Source organism: Amia ocellicauda, chromosome 16, assembly GCF_036373705.1.
Source record: "Amia ocellicauda isolate fAmiCal2 chromosome 16, fAmiCal2.hap1, whole genome shotgun sequence".
In the NCBI taxonomy this organism is placed as follows: Eukaryota; Metazoa; Chordata; class Actinopteri; order Amiiformes; family Amiidae; genus Amia; species Amia ocellicauda.
This window is the reverse complement of record NC_089865.1, coordinates 13929987-13955776: the sequence shown is the minus strand read 5'-3', so window position 1 is coordinate 13955776 and position 25790 is coordinate 13929987. Positions and strand designations below refer to the sequence as shown.

The following is a 25790-nucleotide window of genomic DNA, read 5'->3' as shown; positions in this document are numbered from 1 at the left end:
TACTGTGTTACTAGGCTATAGTGAATTAAAAGTTCAGTGATTCAAATTAACCAAGCACATTGTAGTGAATTTGTACTAAATTGACCAACAAATCAATTCCGGATAAGTAAATATCTGAGTTATACGATCCAGGATAAAGAGAAACTTTGCTATGCATCTAAAAAGCAATTGATTGTGAGGTACGTCAACATCCAAGGAAAGCCAGTCTAAGAAAAGCAGGTTTGACTGTATTAGTTTTGAACAAATTGTAAAGGGATCTTCACCATTATCCCTCTTTCAAGGTTACAGAATGAAATAAAAACTGTGCAGTCATCCTTTAACAGTATGTTTGGTTTGTAACATTCTTACCATCAGAACCAAGCTTTTGTATTCATAAGGTTCCTTCTGTGCTGGCAAAAGCAAGTCTCTCCAAGTGAAAAGTGGAATAATGCTACAAACCACTGTGTTTTTATTTTCACCTCAATATGACTGACTAGAGCATAATCAGTTTTACACAGATAAACAAAGTGGTTTTAAGTTCCATAAAGCAGACAGTCACCACTTTCTGAATCAACACAAATTGCTTTCAGTATTTGCAGGTTCAATTGTTTATATATTTGTCTGTGGTATAGACTGTTGTGTGTTCAATGTTATCACAGTCTGTTTTTTTGTTAACATTTTGCAAAAATTCTGGTTAGTCTACCCACTGTGGACATAAAAAATGATTGCTTAAAATGGCTTACATTAAATGTATCTTTCTGCATTAATAATATACTATTGCTTACTGTTATATTTTATGTTCTGACTCGAACTTCGAAACCACTTCCATTTTTCATATTTTGGGTTTAGCACCTGCTACACGTCTTCTTGTGGCATGCATAATTGCCTCAGCACTAGCTGATCTTTTAGTTGGCAGTAATTAAGAGAAAACTAGCAGATCATGTTTGATCAGTGGCTTCATGTTTTACTCTTCCAAAAGTATTAGTCAGAATTTGGCTTTATAAAAAGGATTGTGTGCTTTGTTTGTAGATGTGAATGCTCGTTATGTAAGAATTTGTTTTAATTTTGTGTGGCTTTTAATTAGTAGCTTGATCATTTATGTGATGTACAACTTTAAATTTTATGTTACTTTTGGCCTCTTAATGATTTGTAATGCCATTTTTTATAGCTCTTTCTTAATGGTAGGGATGGCCTCATATTTTTAAGTAATACCAATACAACATCCACTACTAAAACTTTGGTGCATAAGGTCTGTCTTCTGCTTTCTCGTTCAGGGAGTTTTCAATGTACGTTTTATTTATTTTATGATCATTGTTGTATTTGTTTTTCTGTGCTAACTGTGTATTTATTCTTTTCAAAAGGCCTACACAAGTGTATCCAAGGCTTCGCTGGGTTTGGCTGACCACAGGGAACTTGGAAAGATGATGAACACTATTATTTTTCACACTAAAATGGTAGATTCCCTTGTGGAAATGTTGGTGGAAACCTCTGATCTTTCCATATTCTGGTATGAACAAAGTAGTACTTTCTCTCAATTTATATCCGCTTCATAAAATACTAAAACAATGATTGAAAACGCATTGGTCAGAATGTCAGTGTAAAACAAAGGATTTGTTGTTTTATTAGTTTTGAGTAACATTTTTTATTTGATCAATGTTTTGTAAATGTTGAAGTATATTTTTATTAATTAATGTACATCATTCAAGTGTTCAACAAGCATATGCCACAATTCTCCAAAATCTGTATTTGGGTATGATTTGTGTTTAGTGACAAGATGACTGAAAACATTTGTCAGGTTTATACCAAATAATAGCAGGGTAGAGAGTTTAGAGAGATTTAATATGAATTGAACAGATGGGTTAGTGTAGCTGCCAATATCTGTTTCTTTCTTGTTTTTCCCTGTTTTTAAAATTGATAGCTTTTACAGTCGTGCTTTTGAGAAGATGTTCCAGCAGTGCCTGGAGCTGCCTTCACAATCCAGATACTCAATTTCATTCCCGCTGGTCTGCACCCATTTCATGAGTTGTACCCATGAACTCTGCCCAGAAGAGGTAAGATTTACTGGTAAAATAATATTTTCATATGTGCTCTATGTTTTGCAGCTGTTTCTGTTCTGGCCCTTTTTCTAAAGTTTAAAAATAAAGAAAGAAAAACACTTGCTGACCCAGTACAGCCGATTGCATACCTCGCCAATATCGATTAACTATATTGTCAGTTGGGAAAATAAATAAGTTGGATCTTCAGTGGTAAGCAAACACATAATTGTATTTAAATTGAGTGGGGAGGGGAATGCCCTCCTAACTAGAAAAAAAGCTGTGCCACTTGCAAAATTGAGAAGATCTGAAACATATTGGATATATCTTGCATATTTATATATTTGTTTCCCTTTCTGGCACTGTAGTTTGATTTTGTATAATGTTCATATAATTCAAGGTGTTGTTTTACCATGTGATTAAAAAAAAAAAAAAAGATTGTTTGCATAGATGTATTCAAAACTGCCATACTAATGATATAAAGAGATATAAACAATATAAAGAGATTAGTATAAGAGAGCAGCATTTACTTATTGTATTAATCATAAAATATACCACAAATATAAGACTACATTTGATGGTTTGGGGCCGGGTTTCAACCTTGGAAAATGTCTTTAGTACTTAAATGTTTCACAGTGGTGGAGCGATATCTCTGAGAGAACAGGAAGGTACCATGTTGAGAATCCAGTAAGCAAACTAAGTATATGTTACTGAAACATCGTGTAACGGATAGATTTTCGTAGCTTTACTCAATTTTACAGTATGAGATTTTCTTTTTAATATGAAATGCTGAAAAATACATAATGATTTATTCAATTAGTCATTAATCTTTACACAACTGCAGAATACAGTTACATTCACAATAGGGATTTGAAGCCATTTGCAGTTACACACAAGGGGTGATTTTTCTTCAGGTAGACATTTTTGGGTTGCATTAATGGAACACAGAGTAGTTAGATATCCTTGAAAAACATCCTTTGTACTCTGTCATTTCCATCCAGCCTTGTAAATAAAAATATTTATATACCTAATTAGATAACTAACAGGACTGAAATAAATGGTCCAATGAGTGTTTTCATGTGGTAAAAAAAGCCTTCACAAAAAAACTATCTGAAAGCACTTGAAGGAATAAAAGAGATTTATTGAGCCATAGAAGGCTTGTATTTCCCTTATTCAAACATGAAACTCCCTTTCTCAGCATGTCTCTGAAATGTTCCTCTTCCTATGTCCACTCGACACAGCTTTAGACAGCTGCAAACTTTATTTATGTTGGAAAAGCACTAAAAGTTTCCAAGAATATTTCCATCTAGTGAAGAAAAAAAAAATCTTTGAGAGTAGTTTATAGTAACGGTAAAAAAAAAAATGCCGTTTGCAGCAGAGGTCATTTTCAACCCAAGTAACAAGTAGATGTCTTTTTTTTTATTATTATTATTATTATTATTATTATTATTATTATATGTAATTTAATATTTCCATCATGTATGGCTCATTTAGTATTATTGTTGTGAAATATTGTCAGTTGTATCCAAAATTGCTGATTGTTTGGAGAAAGACAGATATGTAATTTCACTTTACTTTAATACTTCTTCAGTGATATAATTCCACTACAATCTGATATTTGCTCTCATAGATGACATCTCGCAATGTTTCAGATCAGTTGCTTATACTAAACAAGGTGTATATAACATAATTCCAATGTTCACAAATTAAAACTTTAATGAGTGAAAATATTGCATCTCAGAAGGATTAATCTCTAAATTTCAAGTGTAGTTTAGAAACCCATCTAAATTGAGAATAGACTAAACTCATATAAAATGTTATTTTGCCTGGGTATTGATCATTTTAAAAGTACTGGTAGGTTGAACCCCATTTAACATGAGGGACATTAATTAAAGTTAGAAGAGACAGCCATGTTAGTAATGTAGCTGCTGTAGATTTATTCCAGTATGTAAGCTCTAAGTGTAAACACTTTTTTGTTTTTACCTCTTGAATAGCGACACCATATTGGAGACCGGAGCCTGTCTCTGTGCAATATGTTTTTGGATGAAATGGCAAAACAAGCTCGCAACCTCATTACAGACATTTGCACAGAACAGTGTACTCTCAGTGACCAGGTAAGAGAGTAGGTTTCTATGCAGAGGTTTATTTTTGGTTGTAGCTATAATACTACCTAACATTTGAAGTACTGTCTAAAGAAATGAAGATAATCGTTTGGGTGCCATCAAGAGAGATGGAAATAACTACCTTAAGTTAAGGCTTAAAACACTCTACAGCCAGTTTGTTTTCCAAACAAAAAAGGCAAAACACAATGATGAACCGAATATAATATAATCTCGGCATATACAGTACAGCCCTTATTCTTTGGTAATTCAAAAATGTTACATGTTGTTCAAAACAATTTTGCACAGAAAATTGGAAATGCTTTTCTCAGTCACAAAGACAGGGTTTTCATTTAAACTTTTGGTCGCCTCAAATCTTGGCAATATACATCATCCACGAAGGATATTAAAAACTTGGCATTTCATGCTTTGTTATTATCCTTTTAAAGATCATTTTCCAGAGGTTTTATAGAGGTCCTGGGTGATTACATTTTTCCATTGTAAATGTTTGTGAAGTACAATCAGCTTATTCCCTGATCCATTTCTTGTTATATCTATGTTCCTGTAGATGTAGTATTTTTTAGTTTAATTGTACTGTCCCCAGAAACTCTTTAATTGTACAAACCATTGTGTTTACATCTTTATTATTCAGTTACCTGCTGCACAGTTTTAGATTTCATAATTATTACAAAACAGATTTATGATGCATACATACTTTTTTCTTCATTTCGGAGTGCATGGGTTATTAGTTTATGGGGGGGGGGGGTGGGTAATATACCTTACTGGCACCCATTCCACCTTGCCTGACAACGGAACACACCTTGTCACTCAACTCATTCTTATTAGAATATAGGTGTTCTAAATAATGTTCCTTTTCCTCTTCACTGCAGCTACTGCCAAAACATTGTGCCAAAACTATCAGTCAAGCAGTGAACAAGAAGTCAAAAAAGCAGACTGGGAAGAAAGGAGAACCGGAACGTGAGAAGCCCGGCGTGGAGAGCATGAGAAAGAACAGGCTTCTGGTTACCAAGTAAGCTGTCGTCATGTCTTACATTAGAGCCGTTTTGAGTTGTAAAATGTCTTTTAAAAGTCTGTTTACAGAAACCTGGTTTTAATGTCCCTTTTGGCTGGACAGTTATGTTACCTTTTGAGTTGTTCAACAGTGTAATCTGCCTGGCAGGTTGTTAGTTACCCAACTAATGACACCGGTTTAAAAAAATAAAAAAATAAAAAGCACACAGTGGTAACTCTTTTTCTTTTAACTATGTCAAAGAGAAGTGTGCTTTTCACCAGCCTTGAATAAGTATTCAGGCAGGCAGTCTAAGCTGATAATGATGCACAGGTGGTTAAGCTTCTTTAAGTATTATTGATTTGCAATGGAATATGCAGGAAATTAGTTTTAATGCTTATTTATTTCTGTATTTTCAGCTTGGACAAACTGCACACAGCACTCTCTGAATTGTGCTTCTCTATCAATTATGTACCAAATATGGTTGTTTGGGAGCACACCTTCACTCCGAGAGAATATTTGACTTCACATCTGGAAATCCGTTTCACCAAGTAAGTCCATCTGGGTACATTCATGTGCCGTCAAGAAAATAAGTTACAGATCTCAAGACAAGCATGTTGTGCTGCTGAGACACGGCTGAGAAAGTAATAAATGCAGAAATATAGATTCTCCTCACAATTGATGTCATAGTACTGTAGAAAACCATAATAGCTTTTAACTACTTACACCTTCTTTTGTGGAGTAATGCAGTACAGAGTGGTTACATAAATACAAACGAAATCCCCCTGTTCAACTTTATTTAATTAATTGCATTTATTGGAGCACAAGAGCTAGTTTGGATTAGTAAACTGACTTTTGATTGCAATCCAGCATAGAGTTTCTCCAATCCAATAAACGAGGCTTGGAGAATAATGGGTATTTTCCACTCTCAGCTTCAAGGCTGTGACGTGAGTGTCTTGGCTAGCCTTTTCTTTCTTGAGCTATGAACCCCAAAGGTACTCTCTGTTTACACAGTGTGCTTTTAACTGCATTGCTGCCCTTTTATCCTGCACGTCACAGAGGGACTTCAACATTTTTTGCACTTGTGTGGGCATCCTTTGTTTAAAAATTAAAATAAGTGGTAGCTTTTTAGAAATGGTGTAAAGACTCCGTATTTAAAAATAAAACATGATTATGATTTTTTAATAGAGATGTATGCATGTATATATAGATAGAGATATACATTATTCCTAACTGCAGAACCTTAAATGTAAAATGGATCAAATATTTTTGTTTTTCCCCAAAATGTATGTAAGCTATCTATAACATGTCAATACTTGTCGAATACAGATGTTTTTTGCCCTGCAGTACAAGTTTGTCAAATAGAACACAGCTGTAGGAATCTAGTGATGAAAAGATTTTAACATAAATTTTTATTTTTTAGATCCATTGTTGGGATGACTATGTACAATCAGGCAACTCAAGAGATTGCAAAGCCCTCTGAGCTGTTGACAAGTGTAAGGGCCTATATGACAGTCCTCCAATCCATTGAAAACTACGTGCAGATTGACATCACAAGAGTGTTCAACAATGTTCTCCTGCAGCAGACGCAGCACTTAGACAGTCATGGAGAACCCACAATAACCAGCCTGTACACAAACTGGTAAGTACTTCACAGCACAGAGAAATAATACAAAATTTGTTTAGCCAGGGAAAATATTCATGTTCACATTTCAAGCTTTACATTATAAAGGCAAAAGCATAATTCAATTGCATTAGCTAAATATGTTTAACAGGTCTGTGAGTGTTAATTTGAATTCAGCTAAAATATGCATTGCATGGGTATTTGCTGCTACAAAAATCTGAAAATATCTCCTTTATAGGTATTTGGAGACATTACTGAGACAAGTAAGCAACGGGCACATTGCATACTTTCCAGCCATGAAGGCATTTGTGAATTTGCCTACAGAAAATGAACTGACATTCAATGCAGAGGAATATTCAGACATTTCAGGTAAGACCAATACAAAACCAAATGCACCTCTCTGTAGTCTGACAGTCATGTGGTCTCCGCCTGCTAAATACAGATATGATCTCTGAAAATATGCTGTTGCCACGCAGCCAATCATTGGGAAAAAATATGAACAAGTGTTAAACCATAGATTCAGCAGAATCCAATTAATATTGAAACTACTTGGCCCAGCCTTTAGTCCTCTTTACAATATTTCCATGTGTGTTTATTTTCCTTTTTCTTACCATTTTGTTCCACAGTTATTAATTAAAAGAAAGCTTGTTATTATGACCTCGCTTTACCTTTATGCTTTCCAGAGCAACAGACACCAGCCACTACTAGCTGCCAAACTCTGAACCAGTTTCTCACTGGGATACGTAAAGCAAAATAACATTGTATGTAAAAAAAGAAAGAAAGAAGAGTAAATGTTTTAATAGTACCATGGTGTGTTACAAGTATATGTGTTTGTGACAGATCTTGAGAAATGTTGCAGTGTAATGTAAAAGAATATTGGCACCCTGGTTGTTTTAGCTGCAACTGGCTTTCCAAGACAGAAGAGTTACACAGACTGTGCTTTTCTCCCACAGAAATGAGGGCGCTCTCCGAGCTGCTGGGCCCCTATGGTATGAAGTTCCTCAGCGAGAGTCTCATGTGGCACATCTCGTCTCAAGTGGCTGAGCTCAAGGTAAAGTTTTTCTTCCCTCTCGCCAAATAGTGTTCATTAGGATCAGGTATGGAGAGGAGTACTCCAGGCAACACCACCATGTAAATGAGAATTGGCTTCTCATTATAACCTGAAACTTTGTATTGGCAGTAAGGAGGGGACGCACAGCCAGCAGTACTTTAATTTTGGGAACCAACCATTCTAAAGCCATTAAGTATGTATTTGTTGTTGGTTAATGAGGTGTTTCCCTGAGGCAGGGCGAGTTACATAGGTAATGTTACGTTTTTGCAATACATAGAACGATTCAGAAAACTGTAAATGCGATAAGAAATGTCAAGGTCTCACTCCATAATTCATTGCTAAATATCTCATCTTGTAATGTTCAGTGCATCCAGAAAATTCAGCTGAGTACAATATGTCCATTTCCTATTCTATGACTTTAATCACCCACCTTAAGAAATTACTAACATTAATTTAACAAAAATCAAACACATGTCCTATAATATGCAAAACATCCTAACATATCCTACGATTAAGACCATTTGTCTTCTGTGATTTATTTTCTTTCTCCATCGGAGTGAATTTTCCTTAAAAATACTGGCTTTAAAAACAAACTTTATTTTAATAGGGGTTGAGCTAAAAGAGATTATGCACATATTTTAGTGCTTACTTTTTATTAAACTGTTTGAATTAGAATTGTTGGTTTTAATCCCAGGAGCAAAGAAAAGTGTGCAAAGGAGCATTTGAAAGTGCTTGTTTTATGTTAACATGCAAGGTTCCTCATCTGAAAGTAATTTGGAACACATTTTTATAATATGTATGTAATATATATCAGATTAGAAACCATTCATTTTTTATGTTGAAAATATATTTTGAACTATAATGTTAAATTGCATGACGTTTTTAATATTTTTTAATGACTGCGAAATCAATGAAAGTAACAAAATAATGAGCATTTTCAAATGATGAAAACATGCATTTAGTTATATATAAGTATATAACATTTTCTTCCCTAAATCTATTATTTTAAATAAGTAAAAATAGTGTTTTGAGGAATTTTATTTAAATAATTGTCAGAACTTAATTTCCTCTCTCTTACCTCTTATTTATGATTTGCACACATTGCTACAGATTATATTTTATCCTGAATGAGTGTATGAAGTCAGGGGCAAAGGTTTCTCGTTGTAAATTCAGTTCCTTTTTCAATTTTAATGTTTCACTAATGCTTATGCTTATGTTGTTTTATAGCATACTTCTATAACTCATTTTAACAGCATCACTCTGCTACTGTCTGTATAATTTTATTGTATCATTATAAAAAAACTTGAGCCAGAAGACCTATCAAGAACAATTACATGGATGTAAATGGATTGAAGAAAATTGAGTAGCAGGCGCATCTGTTATTCATAACTGCAGCTTCCTGTTTTCCAAATGGAAAAGTCCTTGGGATTCTCCATGCCTTATTCCCGTATTGTCACACAGTCTGATGTGAGGCCTTCCTCTTTTCCAGAAACTGGTGGTGGACAATGTGGAGGTGCTGACACAAATGAGGACCAGCTTTGACAAACCCGACCAGATGGCAGCACTGTTCAAGAAGCTCACATGTGGGTACCCAACAGCAGCCCAAATCGCTAACGCATGCAAGGCTTCATTGCGTGTAAACTGAGAAAAATGCAAAAACATACCTGTTACGATTATAGCATTATAAAATGTTCTTTGATACACATGCATGATAGTCTTGCGATACACTGACTGTTATTGTAATGTGTTGGACACATTTTATTCTAAGTGTCAGTGAGTTGTCTTTGTTTTATTTATTGTACTTTTTAATGTTTAAATAGTTTGGGGCTAAAGGCGGTTCAGTCTGAGATGTATTAAGGTCTGGGTTTACTAAAGCATCTACAATACTGTTATTGTGGTTGATATTTTAAAGCAGTGTTTTAAATCACCTATTGCATTCATATAATCACAATGCAAGACTTATGAACCCTTGTCCATCTTGGTATTTTAGCAGTTGACAGTGTGCTGAAGAGGATGACGATTATCGGTGTAATTCTCTCATTCCGCTCCCTAGCGCAGGAAGCACTCCGAGACGTAAGATCCTATTCCTCCTTTAACATATAGAAACTAGCATCTTCTCCTGCTGACATTTAAACAACATACACAATGATAGCCACATTTATTCTGAAGATTGTGCTTTTTTTTATACGTGAATATATTTTAAAATAAATCTGTAAAGCTAAGCTAAGTTTGTTGATGTCTTATTGATGTTTTCCTGCTATAGGTGTTGTCTTGCCACATTCCCTTTCTTGTGAGCTCTGTTGAAGACTTTAAAGACCACATTCCCAGAGAAACAGACATGAAGGTAATGGTTACCTGCTTTACTTTATTCATCACAGTGTATTTATGACGGAGTTTAGCAAGAATTTCATTTCACACAAATTGTTCTGGCACCTCTCTCTCTTATGCAAAGTGAGTTATACCTGTATTGTATAAACCAAGCTGTAAGGCTCTTTCATTTCAAGAATACATTTAAATCAATATCAATATCCCTATTTGAATAGGTGGCGATGAATGTCTACGAGCTTTCTTCTGCTGCAGGATTGCCTTGCGAGATTGATCCGGCCTTAGTCGTAGCATTATCTTCCCAAAAGTCTGGTAAGTCAAATATCTGACATCATTGAAAATCCGTAAGTAAAATCATTCAAGAACGCTTCTTAAACTGATAAACAGGTTTCTATGGTATTTCCTCTGTTAAATATTCAAGATTTAAATATTTATAAAAATAACATATCTGGTTTGATTTGTGTTTAATACTTCAGTGTTTCTTTGCAACTGTCCAAAAAAATGAACTTTTGTAAAGACATGAATACCATTTTTTTGTCTATGATAACTGCTACCATGTGTTTAATATTAAATATAATGTGTTCCAGTAAATTGAAATGTTGCTGGGAAAATGACTCAAGCATTCATCACATTCATGTTAAAAGGGTCAACAAAAAAACTATCATACAAAAAACACTGGTATGCAGCAATTTCTACCTGTCTCCTGTGCATAGTAGTGTAGTGCATATGACACACTGACGTGGAAAAGGTGTCCTTGGGTGAGGGCCCAGGGGTCTCTCTGCATGGGAGCAGGGTTTGGCATTGGGCCTCTTTTGTGCAGCACTGTGTAATGCATACTAGAGACAAATTATAGGTACAAAAGCAAGCTGGATTTTAAACACAGTAGTCTGGGGTGTGGCATATAATAGCTGATTTTTATAAAAGAAACATACAGCCAACTACTGGCTCTGCTAAGGTCATTATGCAGTTTACAGATTTCCACATGAACAAAGATACTCGGCTACCGTGTTATTGGGTCAAAATGTGAATTTTATTACTCAACATAACGTGTCTTGCATCAGAGCCTAGAAAATGTTGCTCACAACTGAAAGTATTTGCAAAGATGATAGATAAACAAATCAGATGTATTGTACTAAAAACAATTCATACCTTTTGGAAGGCAACACAAATATTTTAAACAAAAGCTGATGTAATCAAAATTGTATGATATTTTGATGCAGTAAAGGAATTTACTATTTAAGGTATATATACACACACACAGACACAGATGACAGGTTGTTAAGTAATTTCCCTCCAAGCAAAGGGTAATTGTGCAGTCTCTGAGCAGAAAATACATCCAAAAAACCCATCTTCAGGTTGGAACTCCTGCTTCTGGGCTGCAAAGGAAATGTATACTAATAACATACTAACTCCCATAGAGCTCTTTGGAGCCTGTGGGATTTTGGGCCTGTCTCTGGTCTGTGGAGAATTTTTTTGTTATATGCCCCTGCTGTTTAAAATAAACCCCTAATGTTTAGTATCAAAATAGTCCCTGTTATTAAACCTTCACTGACCCAAACTTGCCTTATTTGAATTATTTCCAAATGTGGTACTGTTAATATAATTTACAGTTAATTACTTTGCAATGTTGTATTTAGCTTGTCTTGGCTTCTTATACTTTTTCTTTACTTAGGAATATGATCATTGATTTTTTTTTTAATTATTATTATTATTTTATTTTTTTAATAAATCTGTACCATGCAGGTCTTCTTTTCTTTTGATATAAGAGCAGTATTGTAAAAGTTTGGTTTTGTTTTGGTTTCAAATGGAGTGATGTGATTATCAAAATAGTGCTTTATTGGAGGGAAAAACTGGAACTGGAGTCCTGCATGTCGCTCCTCACGCTGGGAGACCGACCCTCAGTCTGTGTTAAAGCTCTGGCCGGAGGATGGCTTTTTGCTGGACACCTCAGCAGAGTAGGAAAGTCTTTTTGCTGGAGCAGTGCTGCCTCAGGCCTGTTCTCCCTGTGCCAGTGTTCCTGCTCAATAACAAGCCTCTTCCTCTGAACTGGAGTCTCTGGAGATGTTGCTTCAGTGCTCACAGAAGGCCTAAAAGTAACTGGCTCAACTGCTTCTGAGGAAGAGTGCTTCTATGAAGTAGCCCTCCCAGCAGCGTGGCTGATCACCACAAAATGTCCTGCTCTGACCCCCACAAATAGTCCACCACCTTGCGGCTTCCGGGACCACATGCATCCCCCAGTACAGAGCACCCCAGCACAGGCTGCCCATGACTGCAGCTTAAGGAAAGAAAAGAGTACAAAGCATTTAGGAAGGAGCTAGTGCCAGCCTCCAAAATGAAGACACTCAAACAAGACAGCTGTATTTATTTTATCGTTTTTAAGCACTTTTAGGTTACAGGAGCTGTTAAGGCCGGTTTACACTCAGTTGCCCGAACGTTGCTGAAGAGCAAAGCGACCGGCGATCATCGTTGTCGTGTCACTGCAGTTTATACTTTCTGGCAACAGTCGTCGCTGAGAGTTGCTGACCTCATCATTGACCCTGTTGACAAGCGATACATTTATAGAGTATTCGTGACCAGTGCTAAAATGGAAGACAAGCTGTTTGTTGAGAATAAAAAACAATACATGTTTTGACTCATTCGTTCTTTCAAACTCTAAATTTACACTCAAATTGAATCGATCCACACTACACACAGTGTATTGGGTTAGCTAATAAGCACACTGGATCCCGCCCACTAGCTGTGATTGACAGAAGGGGCTTTGTCACATTGAAAAAGAAAGAAATACAGAACCACGCTTCGACATGTGAAAGCGCACTAAGAAATGTTAATAGCAAACGGGAAATAAATAAATAAATGTTGAATAAATAACTGAATAAATAATGAAATGTTGAAATAACTCTCAAGTTGCTCTCTTTTAATGTGTATTCCACGTATATATGATTTTTTGCGGCGTCTCCGGTTTAAGAGCAAAGCTGCCGAAAAATGAAGTAAATGAACTGCTTCTTCGTCCATGTCAGCTCTAATCTGTTTTGGCTCTAGAGTAGCTGGAGCATCGCTGTGCGTTTATAGTTCAGCGACGGATGACACGAGTGACTTGATCGGGCGACAATCTCTGGACAGCCCACTGTCGCTGAGTTTGTGGTCGGGCAACGGAGTGTAAACCAGCCTTTACTCACAGTATGTCTCCCACAGTCACTGGTGACCTTGAGTACATTGTGTTATTTAGTAGCAAATATAAAATCATAAATATCCTAAGTTAATTGCTAGGCCATGTTTCAATTTTTTCCCAACAGAAAATATCAGTCCAGAGGAAGAATACAAAATTGCCTGCCTTTTGATGGTGTTCGTGGCCGTTTCAATGCCAACCCTGGCCAGCAACGTCATGTCACAGTACAGCCCTGCAATCGAAGGTAATTCTTCCTGTGCTTTGTTTGATTAATTTTTAAATGTATATTAGCAGTAGTAGAATGTGTAGTGCCTATATCTGCCTATATCTGTGGCTATGCAATTTTTTTTTTAAAGAATAAATACATAAATAAGATGACACAATTATTCAGTGAGTGATACAGTGAAGCAAAATATGCTCTTCATTAATGAAAATATGAATGCTGTTTTTATATTTGTTTATTTTTTATAGGACACTGCAACAATATTCATTGTCTGGCAAAAGCTATAAACCAGATAGCTGCTGCATTGTTCACCATTCATAAGGGGAGCATTGAAGACCGTCTGAAAGAGTTTCTGGCTGTAAGTTTGAATGCTAATTTGTTTAAATTGCCATAAAACATACATCCTGTCTGTTAGTATTGGCCTGAAATGTTAATAGTAATTACAATAACATTAGATTTGTATTATATTCTACCAGAAATGCTTTTCTTAACATCTAGTGGAAGGTGTATTAAGATGACGTGCGTTTGAACCACTAAACTAGCTCGCTCTTTACTTTACGAAGATTTTATTAACCTTAATGTTCCATACAATTTTGAAATTACAAATAATTCTTAGTACTTTAAATGTATTTTCTTGGAAAACTTGGGTCTTTTCTGCATCATTTAAGGCATATGTACCCTATTTTCTGTAGAGTTATTGAAGCATACGCCAACAACACTGGTTTACAGTTTCTAGTTTAAATCCTTACGAAGCACATCAGAAACACCTTAGTCAAAAGTGTCCAAATGTTTCTCATGAGAATTAACTCTAAGGATTATTAACCAGGGGTACAGCTGGAAGAGCCAGAATAACCATAGTGCGATTTCAGTGTAATTATTTTATCTTAGCTTTATGAAACATACTCATTTTATATTCTGTGTTAAAGCTTGCATCTTCCAGCCTGCTGAAAATTGGACAGGAGACAGATAAAACAACGACGCGGAACAGGGAATCTGTTTACCTACTCCTTGATATGGTGAGTGGTTTGTTCAGTAGGGGCTGTATTCATAACCCAGGGGATGGTATTGCGGCAGAGTCAACAAAGGGTTTTCCTCAAACATCCCCCATGTCGTAAGTCACTTACCAGTGGAAACACAGCTTGACACAAACACAATAGTTACGCTGAGGTCATTCTTTCAAGTACCTTGACAGTGACCTCACTGAGTTGCCTGGGAATGCCAGGATTAAAGAGGTTTTTTATTTAATTTAATTTTTTAAGCAGGTTCTGCATTTCCTGAACTTTTTAGTGTGTGTGTATTAATTTTTGAATTCATTTTTGGCAATTAAGGTAATTCTGTGTTCTGTGTCTGCAAGCTGTTCATCAAACAGGACAATAAAAGGCCTCTCGTGTTCCTTGTGTAGTATCATGAGCTCATCAGCTAACATTCATCTGCTAGCCTTTGAAGAATAATCTACTAATGTTTGTGCTTGCTTTGTAATGGCCAGGGTGGCGGTGACTTCATCAGTCTAGTGTGATATTTATGTAGCGCTGGCCTTTTTCAACGTTATCAAAAAAAGCAGGATTTAGTCTTGTCTCACGCTGAATGGCTTGGCCAGATAACATAGAGACAGTGTGGAACAGATTAATCACTGAGAAAAGGTTGAGTACGCTGTCACTTTGTAGTCACTCAGTGATTTTTTACATACTCTGTTTTCTCCGTTTCTGTCACAGATTGTCCAAGAGTCTCCTTTCCTTACAATGGACTTGCTGGAGTCATGCTTCCCCTACGTCCTGCTAAGGAACGCGTACCATGCTGTCTACAAGCAAAGTGTAACTTCTTCAGCATAAAAGAGATTATCCTGGAGCCAGGGCAGGAGGAGTGGGCGATATTGGCCTTGGTAAAACACAAAACTGTGGGGTTGTTTTACATTATAGTCTTAAAAGAAAAAATAATTTTGTGGGATATTATCTTTTTTTTTTTTTCTTTTTTTCTTTTTTTTTTTCTCATGAAGTTGTATTGACCAGTTGTTTCCTATAACAGGTATAGTAATCTATAAGCTTGGTTGATGAGAATTAGTCACACTACTAAATCCATTTTCGAAAAACATCTGTGTTTCAGAATAAATATAAAATACATTAAAAAAGATTGGGAGGGAGGGGGTTGAATTTTAAGTAACTTCAATCATGCAGAATATGTTGCTTGTTTACTGACCATGCTTAAATGATAAGTAGTGATTATTTTTAGATGGTTGTTCTAGATTTCATCTGTGTGGGTTATAATGTGCATTTTATGTGGATTTGCATTTTTTTTACACTTTTTTTTCCTTTTTGAAATATTTGCCAAATTATTGACACTATAGCATCTCGTTTTGTTTGGAGCTGAAGCAGAACTGTTGTTAACTACATAATATTAAAAGCAACAGAAGGTGGTGTTTGTACAAAGCATAGTATAATTTTTTTAACTAACTTTCATGAAGCCTTGTGTGGCATTAACACTACCATTGTACCCTTCTGTATGGTATGATAAACATTCTTACATATTTATCGAATGTTTATAAATTGTTCTCCCTTAACCACTTTTTTATATGTTTTAAATTTTTTGAAATTCCAGTGTATCTTCCATAACACAAAATAAACATTAGGTTATATCCAGAGCGGTTTCTTGTCTATGTTAATCATAATGAATTTGTCATGTACTCAGCCAGGTCAGAAATTACCTTCTTCCATATTTGATGTACTACCAAAACTTTTGTAATGGATAGATTCATTGATTATGATGAACCCATACGTTACAGCTCATGCACAGTGCAAAATAACTTGATAATGATATATGACACGGCGTTGACTGCATGATTGTCTTTCTGTGCTCTTTTCCCCGTAGATCTCTGGTTTTAATTCTGTGAAGTACGGTATCAAGAAGTGTATATTTTCATTCATCCTAAAGGATTATGCTTGTTAGTGAAATTTCTGAAATTAAATAATAAGGGATCACGTGTAACCAGCCAATAAAAGTAGCACTAAGGAGGTCTTTTCTGGCATATATAAAAGCACTACTGACACCTGGAAACAAGTGTTAACTCGAAAGAAATCCAAACCACCTGAAGACAACTTAATTTTTTAACAAATATACTGAAAAATGAAGGATTAAGACTGACCTACTAGGTAGTTACTTTAATATTCATGAAAATTGGTATTCATGGATTGTGGTGACTAATTTTCTCTGAATGTACAGTCCTTAGTCAACACTACAGAGGTCACACAATGCAGGAAAAACACTCCTGAGCTCAATACTCGGGAAGGGGATTTCCAACGCATTCCGGTCTGTCATTTTCCAGTTTTGTATGCAAAGATTAAGTAATTTCCTATTTCTACATTTTAATATTAATTTCCAAAATATATCTGAACCTAAATTAACTAAGATAGACATAATGTAATGGTGAACTAAGTCAAGTTCCTGTAAAACTATTTCTAAAGCAAACAAGTGAAGGTTTTATTCTTTATCTGGTTCTCATTCTGTGTAGACTTTACCTGCTCCACAATGTTGTTTAAAACTTTAGATTTGATTGAAATGCCTTCTACAGTGGAGGACTGCAGAGACTTCAAAATGAAAACCATTCCATGTCTACATAATTTAGCAGTATTGATTGTTAAATTGGGTATAATGTGTCTACAATTTGCTAGATGCATTTAAGGGCCTACCCTTTGACCTACTAATGCATTGCAAAGTACAAACCTCTATCCTATTGCATTTTAATATATTGGCAGAAGCCACTTTCTCCTACTTATTAATCAAACACGATAAGGTAATAGTTTGTACATTTTGCAGGTAGCCTGAAGTGTTTTACTATCACTAACATTCAAAGCAGTTAAAGTTCACATTATATGGGGCACAATAACTGCATTAGAAAGAAGTCTGGGGATTTCATTTATATTTCGATATGCATTCCTAATCTATGTGCAGAATGAAAGTCTTCAGATAGAGGATGGATGAGGAAGGATCTTGTGGGAGAGTTTCTAAGCACACCTTTGTTGAGCTGAAACATTTGTGTTTTAACAAAGTAAAAGCTTATGCTTCTAAAACTGGGTCAACCCTTAGAAGTTCCAGTTTATTTCTCTGTTACAATAAGGTTACATAAGTAGAAATAACTGACCTGTAATGGAAATGACATGGATAATCTGCAGGCCCTTTGATCTGAATCAAATCTCGCCTAGTTCTAATTTACTTAATAGCTGATCTGTGTGAAATGACCAAACCCGATTTAAAAGCTGCGGTGGTTAAAAAGAAATTTTGACCAGCCTTATTTGCAAACTTCTACTTACAATATTGTGCTTTAAATCTATGTAAATGTAATGACCATGACCTTAATATTGAAATAAAAATGGTGTTTGTAAATTATGAAGTGTATTTGTGAATGATTTAAACTTGGATTCCACAAAACCGGAGTAATTCTTGAAGTAGTTCTAGGTTCTTATCTGTGTCTTAAGAAACAGAACCTGTACAGGTTTGTCATACAAGTAACCTAAAATGTTACTATTTTTGTATTATAATGATAAAAAAAAATAATGGAATGATGGACCAGTTTTAATTTGAGTTTTTTTCCCCTCCTGGTTATCCTTGCTCTATTTTTTATTATTGAATGCAAGTTGTGTCAAAAAATACACCGATTTATAAGTAAACACAAGATTGTTAATACATTTTGGTTTTTGTATCCTGCATTACACTAGTAAATTAAAGTATAGCATTCAAAATTTATAAAACTTATATAACAAATCTAATAAAAATATATAAAATGTATGCATTATTGGACCTGCACTTGAAACTGATTTTAAGATTAACTTCTCAATTGTGGTGAAATTTAACCTTTGCAAAAACACAATTTTCAAAACAGGCTGCAGCGGTTGTATAGTGGGATCTTTTGGCATTTCAGGAATACCCTTAACAAGCCTAGACACGCCTGATATAATGACTACATTTGCTGTGCTGATAATGCACATTTTCATTCTTCAATGCGTGGGATTGCTGCTGTGTAGTCCTGTTTGTTTAATGAACTAAAACAATAATTTCCTGTGAAACACCAATTGGCTTTCCTTAATTGAGTACAAGAAGAGTTCCTGTTAACTTTTAAAATGTGCCAGATAACATCAATTTGTAATCAGGTATTAATGAAAAGTCAACTACTTTCATCACCCCCTGTATCTACCTGTTAATGTGCTTGATCACCTTTGTCACTCCTGAAATGTTTAAAAGTCCTAATTGCCTTTTGATGGCTTTACATCCCATTCCAGACCAGTGTGTCCCATTACCTATTTAAATTAGTCAGATAAATCAAGCAAAGAATTATCTACTGACCTATCTGCTCATTGTATTTGCAGTGGTGTTATCAAGGGTTGCATCAAAGCACATACCAGCACAATAGAAACTACAGGAAAAATCCCAAATCCCAAATGTAATGATTTTATAAGCACTGAAGCTGAAAACGGGACATTTATGAATAAGGCCCAAATTCAGTCAAAAGGTGCATTGCATTGCACATTAGATCTTCATATTAAACTTCGTAGGAGGATGAGTGCTGGAATGCATGCTCTGGTTTGCTTTTAAGCTCTGGGAAGAAGGAGGAGGAGGCTCTGTGTCGTGGTGGAGGAAATGTACAGACTGAAAAGGAGCTGCTGTAGCAAAGGAGGATCATTCACCGAGGGCTCCTGCTGCCAGCAACAGCAACCCCAGCTCCCGGGCCACACTGCGGCTCCCCCAGCCCCGGCGCGGCGCTTCAGTATGGACCTGTGCGTGTGAGACAGGACGGCTCCGCTCAGGCTCAAGTCCCCTGGGTTTCTAATGTGCTGACTGTGGGTCCCGTCCCTCGCTCCTGCCTGAGTCCTTGTTGGCTGCTGTTGGTGAGTTCAGTTTCTGATCTAAAGACGGAGATGCGCGAAACTGGCCAGGAGAGACCCCGTTAAGACGCCCCACGCACCCCACTTCGGGTTTGCCCAACTTTTTTTACCGAGACTGCCAACCCCGATCTAGCCCGATCTGACACTTGTTTTTTTCCACTATGATTTCCTACGAGCTGCTCGGCACTTTCCTGGCTCTGACCTGCCTGCTCGGGATGCCTACAGCCAGGGCGGCGGCGTGTGAGCCCATCCGGATCCCCATGTGCAAGCCCATGCCCTGGAACATGACCAAGATGCCCAACCACCTCCACCACAGCACCCAGGCCAACGCCGTCCTGGCCATCGAGCAGTTCGAGGGCTTGCTGGGGACCAAGTGCAGCCCGGACTTGCTCTTTTTCCTGTGCGCCATGTATGCGCCCATCTGCACCATCGACTTCCAGCACGACCCCATCAAGCCGTGCAAGTCGGTGTGCGAGCGGGCGAAGTGCGGCTGCGAGCCGGTCATGAAGAGGTACAACCACACCTGGCCGGAGAGCCTGGCTTGCGAGGAGCTGCCCGTGTATGACCGGGGGGTGTGCATCTCTCCGGAGGCCATCGTCACCGCGGAAGCGCCGGGTGAGGACTATACATGCGTCTGTACAAAAATGCATATCTGTAATATGAATTTGAAACTGTAACCTCATGCATCTCTTCCCCCTTGTCCCTCTTTTTAAAGACAACCCAGAGTTACCCAAATGCCAACCAGGTAAGACCGACCATTTCTATGTAGATATGTGTAGATGTGTAGATGTATGTGCAAAATCCGATTTTCTGAGACCTTTTTGTGATCTGTGGTGCACAACCAATCTAATAGCCTGTTTTGGGATGATGTGCCGGTAAATGAGAGCAGCAGTAACTGAGCTGCATGTCAGCCTGTGGTGCATTTGATGGTTTGAACAATGAACTGTGAAATATTGACTTTTTGTACTTACTTTCATTCAGAGTCAATGCCAGATTTCCCAATGGATTCTCACAACGTCAACTGCAGAGTCACCAACACTGGTATTTTATTGATTTGCATTTATTGTATATGATAGTAAAAATGAAGTGATTATAAAGACTTACAATTTCTATACGCATAAGTTGCCCACCAGAAAGTTCAGTGAGACATGTTTGAAATCCATTGTATCATACAGTAAAGCCTGTTTAGTTTCTTAGGTGTTTGTTAGAATAGCATTTTTTTCATATGTTTTAGTTTAATTCATGCTGCGTTTTGTGCATTTGTTTCTGTACAATCTATATACAATTTAAAATGTTTGCTTTTAAACTTGCAGTGTATTTATGAATCAGGGTTCAGTATTGTATTAGACCTGTCTAGAATGAAATATGATTATATATTACTATGTTTTGACATGTATATATGCCACTTTTCTAAATGACAATCATCCAATTTTATTCCATAGAAGTCTGCAAGTGCAAATCCATAAAACTCACCATTAATACATATCTAAGGAAAAATTATAATTATGGTAAGTTTTAATTTAATATGTAAAAAAATATATAAAATGTTTACATGTGTTTTATATAATGGTGAAAATAACCTCTCAGAAATGACAAAACTGTTATGAAATATCAATCACACTTGGCTTCCCTAATTTACTAGCTTTTCAACACCACCCAAAACCACCAACAAAAAATAATTACAACTCAAGGGACCTGACACATGACAGGATAAAGACTTCTATGACTAGTAAACATGTAAAAAGTATCATTTAAAAATATATAATTTTACTTCATGTCAGAAGATTTATTCAGTAATAGCTTTCTGAGAAAAATGCTGTCCTGAAACACATTATTTTGGTTGATAGTCCCATAACCAACCCATAATCTTGATGTGATAAAAAAACAAAATTCAGCCAAAGAGAGATAAAATTCCTTATTTAATAGCATCTCTGCTTCTTGTTATTTTTCATTCCAGCATTAAATGCTATTACCTTAAAGAGAACAGTGTGCTCCTACAGGGCAGGAAACATGATTCAGTTTCGCAGCTGATTATTGTTTTATCCGTGCTTTGCTTTTCAGTAATCCGAGCGAGAGTGAGAGAAATCAGAAGCAGAAATCACGATGTGAGTGCAGTCGTGGAAGTGAAAGATGTCCTGAAGTCGTCCCTGGTCAATATTCCTCGAGATGTGGTCACTCTGCACTCTAACTCGGGGTGTCTGTGCCCCCGACTCAACGCCAACGAGGAATATATCATCATGGGCTATGAGAACGAGGAACAATCAAGGTACAGTATGACCAAATGGGTCTTCGTCACCCATGGGAAGATAATAACATCCTTTAACCTTTGTTTAAGTGTTAATTGCTGATACACTGGGTGTTTGACCGTGTCTGTGCAGGTTACTCTTGATCGAGGGCTCGATTGCGTTGAAGTGGAAGGACCGTCTGGGCAGGAGAGTGAAGGTAATCATTTACAGAGTTTGTATTTTCTACGCTACCTGTATTCTGAGCTAACTGAAGAAATCCCATGAACCTCTTGCAGAAATGTCTAAGTGTTGAGTGGCACCCCATACACAAGACTCGTATATTTATATTATATATGTTTATGTGTCTTTAATGTATTACACATACATAAAAACGTTTAAAAAACTTGTCAATGTGCCATTTAAAGAGAGAGTGGTGATTGGGGGTGGGGTGGGGGAGTTCTGTACTTAGAGAGAGAGAGAGAGAAACAGTTCAGTGAAGCTCAGCTAGACTTTTCCACCGGCTGAAGTGTGAGATTTAGTTGAATTGGTTAAGAAAACGAAATCTTTCCCTTCAGCTATGTAGGAGGCTTCAGGGAGATTGAAGTGAGTTTTGTTTAGCTCCCCAAGGAGGGCAGCAATGTCATCTTTGGTCAGTTCTTCAAACCCAGCAGAGAGCAGAACTACATGGACAGGATGTATTTGACATTTGAGTAGAAACAGACACAGTGTGGAAAATAGGAGTCACTTCTTTGCATGTAAAGTGGTGGGAATTTGGAAAGGCTGTAGTCAAGTTGCAGCTTTGGATCCATGAGTATCACTTAAGAAACACTCAAGAGTATATTCTTGGGTCCCTATGGTAAAATCAAGAAGGTGAGCAAAGCGAAAACATTTATTTTGGTGGCTGATGAACTTTTATACTTTTGTATTTCACAAGTTCACATCAACAAATAATTATAGATATATATTTGGAAAGGGAAGTACATTTCTCTTGTCTGTGTATATTGTCTTTGAATAGGACGATGTAATAATACAATTTATTATGAGCAGATATATCAAATACAATCACGAGGGGCCCGTCGCCAAATGATTGTTGTTAGCGCAAAACAGATCTGAGAATATCATTTAAGTGACTGAACAATGGATACTGTATTAGCCAGCTCTTTGAAGGGTAACATCTAGAAAAGAGGAGGCCAAATCACAGCACTTATTGTAATTGTGTTTTTCAGCAATGGGACCAAAAACATCAAGGCAAAGGAAACTCAGCGCGAAATGAAATGAAAAAAAGCCGTCACTGAAGCCAGAAGCCAAAAGTATGTCTTTGGAAACTGAAATGGACAAAACTTTGAGATTAGCGTTTTCGAAGCAACAAAGGAAAAATTGCACTATTGCACGTTTTTTTTGTTTTCATGTTGATGACTGAATTTTAGTTGAATGTAGCTTGTTTTTTTATTGTTTTTTTGTTTGTTTTTTCCATTACTTCCTTTGCACGAAAGTAGTGATTATTTAATGGCACTGTTTACGAACTGGGGAAACCGGCTGTGCAGGACTTTGCAGAAGACCAGAGTTTTGTAAGAGAGAACTTAAAATCTGACGCCACCATGTCCGGAGAGCCCGAGGAACTGGGCTGGATATTTATTTAATGGCTTAATACCAACAGAAATGGATCTGAGGAGTTTCCCTGGTACCGAACTTCTCAGTGTGAAGTGCTTGAGAGCTCATTCGGCTTTACGGTTTAATATAAAGGAAAATGGATTTTAAGCTTCAGAGTTCTGGTTGCAGCTGCAATTTATATACCCTTAAGAGGATTAAGCACACTTCAAAAGGAAATGCTTTGAAAGAAAAGGCAGTTTTTTTGGCAATGGTTGCAAAGAATTGTCAGGATGATCCAAGACTTGGAATATATGATATCAAGGACAAAAAAAAAAAAAACATTAACAAAACAAATAAATGCTATATTGATTGAAAAATGCTACATTTTAATCAAGTATTATACACATTAATTGTGCAGATCTGTTATCCTCTTAAAAAATCCTTCTGTTTCCATTTAGGCTGCTTGTACTAAACTCTCTGGAATTAATATGATAGTCTGCATTTATTCTGTCTTGCATACTTGTAAAAAGAAATCCAATTGAAATGTTTTAGTACTCATAGCTGCAATACTGTCTATCACACTAAGCTTTACGATGTGAATCCTCATTCTTCTCTGTTTGTAAACCTGTTAGACTTGATTCTCTATTAAAGTCTGAGCTTTATCGTGATAATGTTTATTATTGATTATGTGATGATGTGAAATGCTTCGAAAACGAATAAAATACAAACATACATCAATGGGTACTATCACATAGGAGCAGATTTTTAATTTTGTATATTTTTAAATCAATAACACATGAAGATGTAATTTTTTGATACGCTGAATGAAACTGAATCCTCTACATATTAACTCAGTTTAGAAAAGCAAGACATGCATGACCCTAGCCAAGAAACACAATGTTTAAACCATTTTATCAAGAGAAAACATACTTCATAAGTGTATCATTAAGATTTACACAATGTTTTGTTCTGGTTATTACAGTCATTTCCACAAAGCTCTTTTGATGTGCATCAGGGTAACGGCACAGTTAGATTAAATTAGTATGTAGAGCACACTGTTCTTTTAAACAACAAATCATTTGATTTTAATACAGTGAATCTGTTTTATTTTGTTAATATGCTGATTCAGAAGTATACATTTTATAATATGTAAGTCAGAAGCCCGAAGACATTCAATGGGGGTGATTATTTGTGTTGGGGACAGAAACAGATATAAAACAAATACATATTTGTTAAAAAAAAGATCATACTCAAAACATAAGCCCTCTCACCTAGCATCTGGAGATTATTGTTATAGAATATTCTGTGAAATGTTTTGCCATTAATATCAGATTGAGTTCTGAATCCACTGATAAGCTTTATAGAGCAAATACAAAATAAATATATAGAGAAAGCATATTTCAGCCTGACACTGCGGGCAGGGACTTAAGTCAGCATTTTCAAATCCTATATTGTTAAAACTGTTTTCTTTTACAGAAAAGTATAGTTTTCTATTTCAGTCCACTGGATAATAAAGTGTGGGGATATTTTGGCATGAAAGGAGATTCACAGTAAACATTAAATTCCCTTACTGAGTATTATTATTATTATTATTTTTGTCATTTAGCTGACGCTCTTAGTAGCCAAGAATCTGTCAGCCACATAAACCCCAGTTTTGCTATACTCCCAAAAAAGCACGGCTGAAATATTATCACGGCTTTGCTTATCTTTTCACCAAAATCGATGTTTGACTTGAACATGTCCGTGTAGTGAACATTCCACAGTGGACGTGGTGTACGATTACATTGTTATATTGAAGAGGTTGTTGCAATCTCTGTCTTTACTTCAGCTGAAGTTAAAACAAACAGGTCTTAGTTAAGCAAACCACTAGTAAAATAAAGTGACAGCCAAGTTAATGTAATTTCTCACCTTCCCAGTCAGAAGATGCTCAGTTTAAATTCGCGTTCTCGCATTTCAGAGTTCCTATGATTTGAAACAGTTGCAAACAAAAGGTGAAATATATTTATACAGTGAAGCTTACTAATATTTACAAGTCGTCAACCATTGTTTAATATTTTAATTTTAATGAAAACATAAATGTCTTTCTTATGGACACATCTATCTTGTGGATCTTATGAATCTTACTTTAATATCCAAGAAATTAGTTATGTTTTAAACTTGACATAATACTTTTATGGTGAAATCTTAAACCTACAAGACATATCACAAAAACAACACTTTTTTTTTCCCCCAAGTAATCTAGCAAACATTGACTTAAAATAGTTTAATATTGGTTTAACCCTTACTACATTATTAGAAACCCAAACACAGTTCTTCTTCCAACAGAAAAACACTGTTGTTTTTAGCAAAACAAAGAAAGACTTACTTTGCCCCCCACCAAAAAGAAGAAAAGAAAGAAAGAAAGAACCAATATTTTAAGGATTCAAAACAAATGACCCAGCAGTAGCCCTTTCTTTAACAGCTAAGCTACTGCAGACAAGGACTTTCCTTCTGAGAGAAAACAAACAGTAAGAATGGTTTATATTGTGCCGAGGTAAGAAACAATATGTAAATTAAACACTGACATTCATCTTACTACTCAGACTCAGTATGAGCA

General features: G+C 36.2%; 2 protein-coding genes across 7 annotated transcripts in view; both read left to right on the top strand.

Moving 5' to 3' along the window:
• The window catches only part of nckap1 (NCK-associated protein 1), a 39251-nt gene extending 23109 nt beyond the window's left edge, over positions 1–16142 (top strand). For 4 of the 6 annotated variants that reach the window (XM_066688356.1, XM_066688361.1, XM_066688360.1 and 1 more), the window contains 16 exons: positions 1341–1486; positions 1898–2030; positions 4007–4126; positions 5002–5141; positions 5540–5671; positions 6544–6762; positions 6983–7113; positions 7698–7795; positions 9285–9378; positions 9786–9868; positions 10059–10139; positions 10339–10432; positions 13414–13530; positions 13758–13867; positions 14436–14525; positions 15222–16142. In XM_066688356.1, coding sequence (XP_066544453.1) covers positions 1341–1486; positions 1898–2030; positions 4007–4126; positions 5002–5141; positions 5540–5671; positions 6544–6762; positions 6983–7113; positions 7698–7795; positions 9285–9378; positions 9786–9868; positions 10059–10139; positions 10339–10432; positions 13414–13530; positions 13758–13867; positions 14436–14525; positions 15222–15338 — 1905 coding nt within the window. In that variant the 3' untranslated portion in view covers positions 15339–16142. The remainder of the gene's footprint in view (positions 1–1340; positions 1487–1897; positions 2031–4006; positions 4127–5001; positions 5142–5539; positions 5672–6543; positions 6763–6982; positions 7114–7697; positions 7796–9284; positions 9379–9785; positions 9869–10058; positions 10140–10338; positions 10433–13413; positions 13531–13757; positions 13868–14435; positions 14526–15221) is intronic. The other 2 variants (XM_066688359.1, XM_066688357.1) reach the window with 2 other exon arrangements.
• Positions 16143–19162: 3020 nt separating this feature from the next.
• Positions 19163–23865, top strand: frzb (frizzled related protein). The gene is made up of 7 exons (XM_066687970.1): positions 19163–19994; positions 20095–20124; positions 20361–20420; positions 20822–20887; positions 21441–21645; positions 21758–21821; positions 22831–23865. Exons 1-7 carry the CDS (start codon positions 19541–19543, stop codon positions 22897–22899), a joined length of 948 nt encoding a protein of 315 aa, XP_066544067.1. The 5' UTR covers positions 19163–19540; the 3' UTR covers positions 22900–23865.
• The last annotated feature ends 1925 nt before the right edge of the window (positions 23866–25790 follow it).

Bases quoted from the DNA above. Each gene is read 5' to 3' on its own strand.
- frzb (XM_066687970.1), top strand. From the start codon at position 19,541: ATGATTTCCTACGAGCTGCTCGGCACTTTCCTGGCTCTGACCTGCCTG. The intron at 20,421-20,821 runs GTATTTTATTGA...TTTATTCCATAG, and splicing joins CTGCAGAGTCACCAACACTG to AAGTCTGCAAGTGCAAATCC. The intron at 20,888-21,440 runs GTAAGTTTTAAT...TTTGCTTTTCAG, and splicing joins AAGGAAAAATTATAATTATG to TAATCCGAGCGAGAGTGAGA.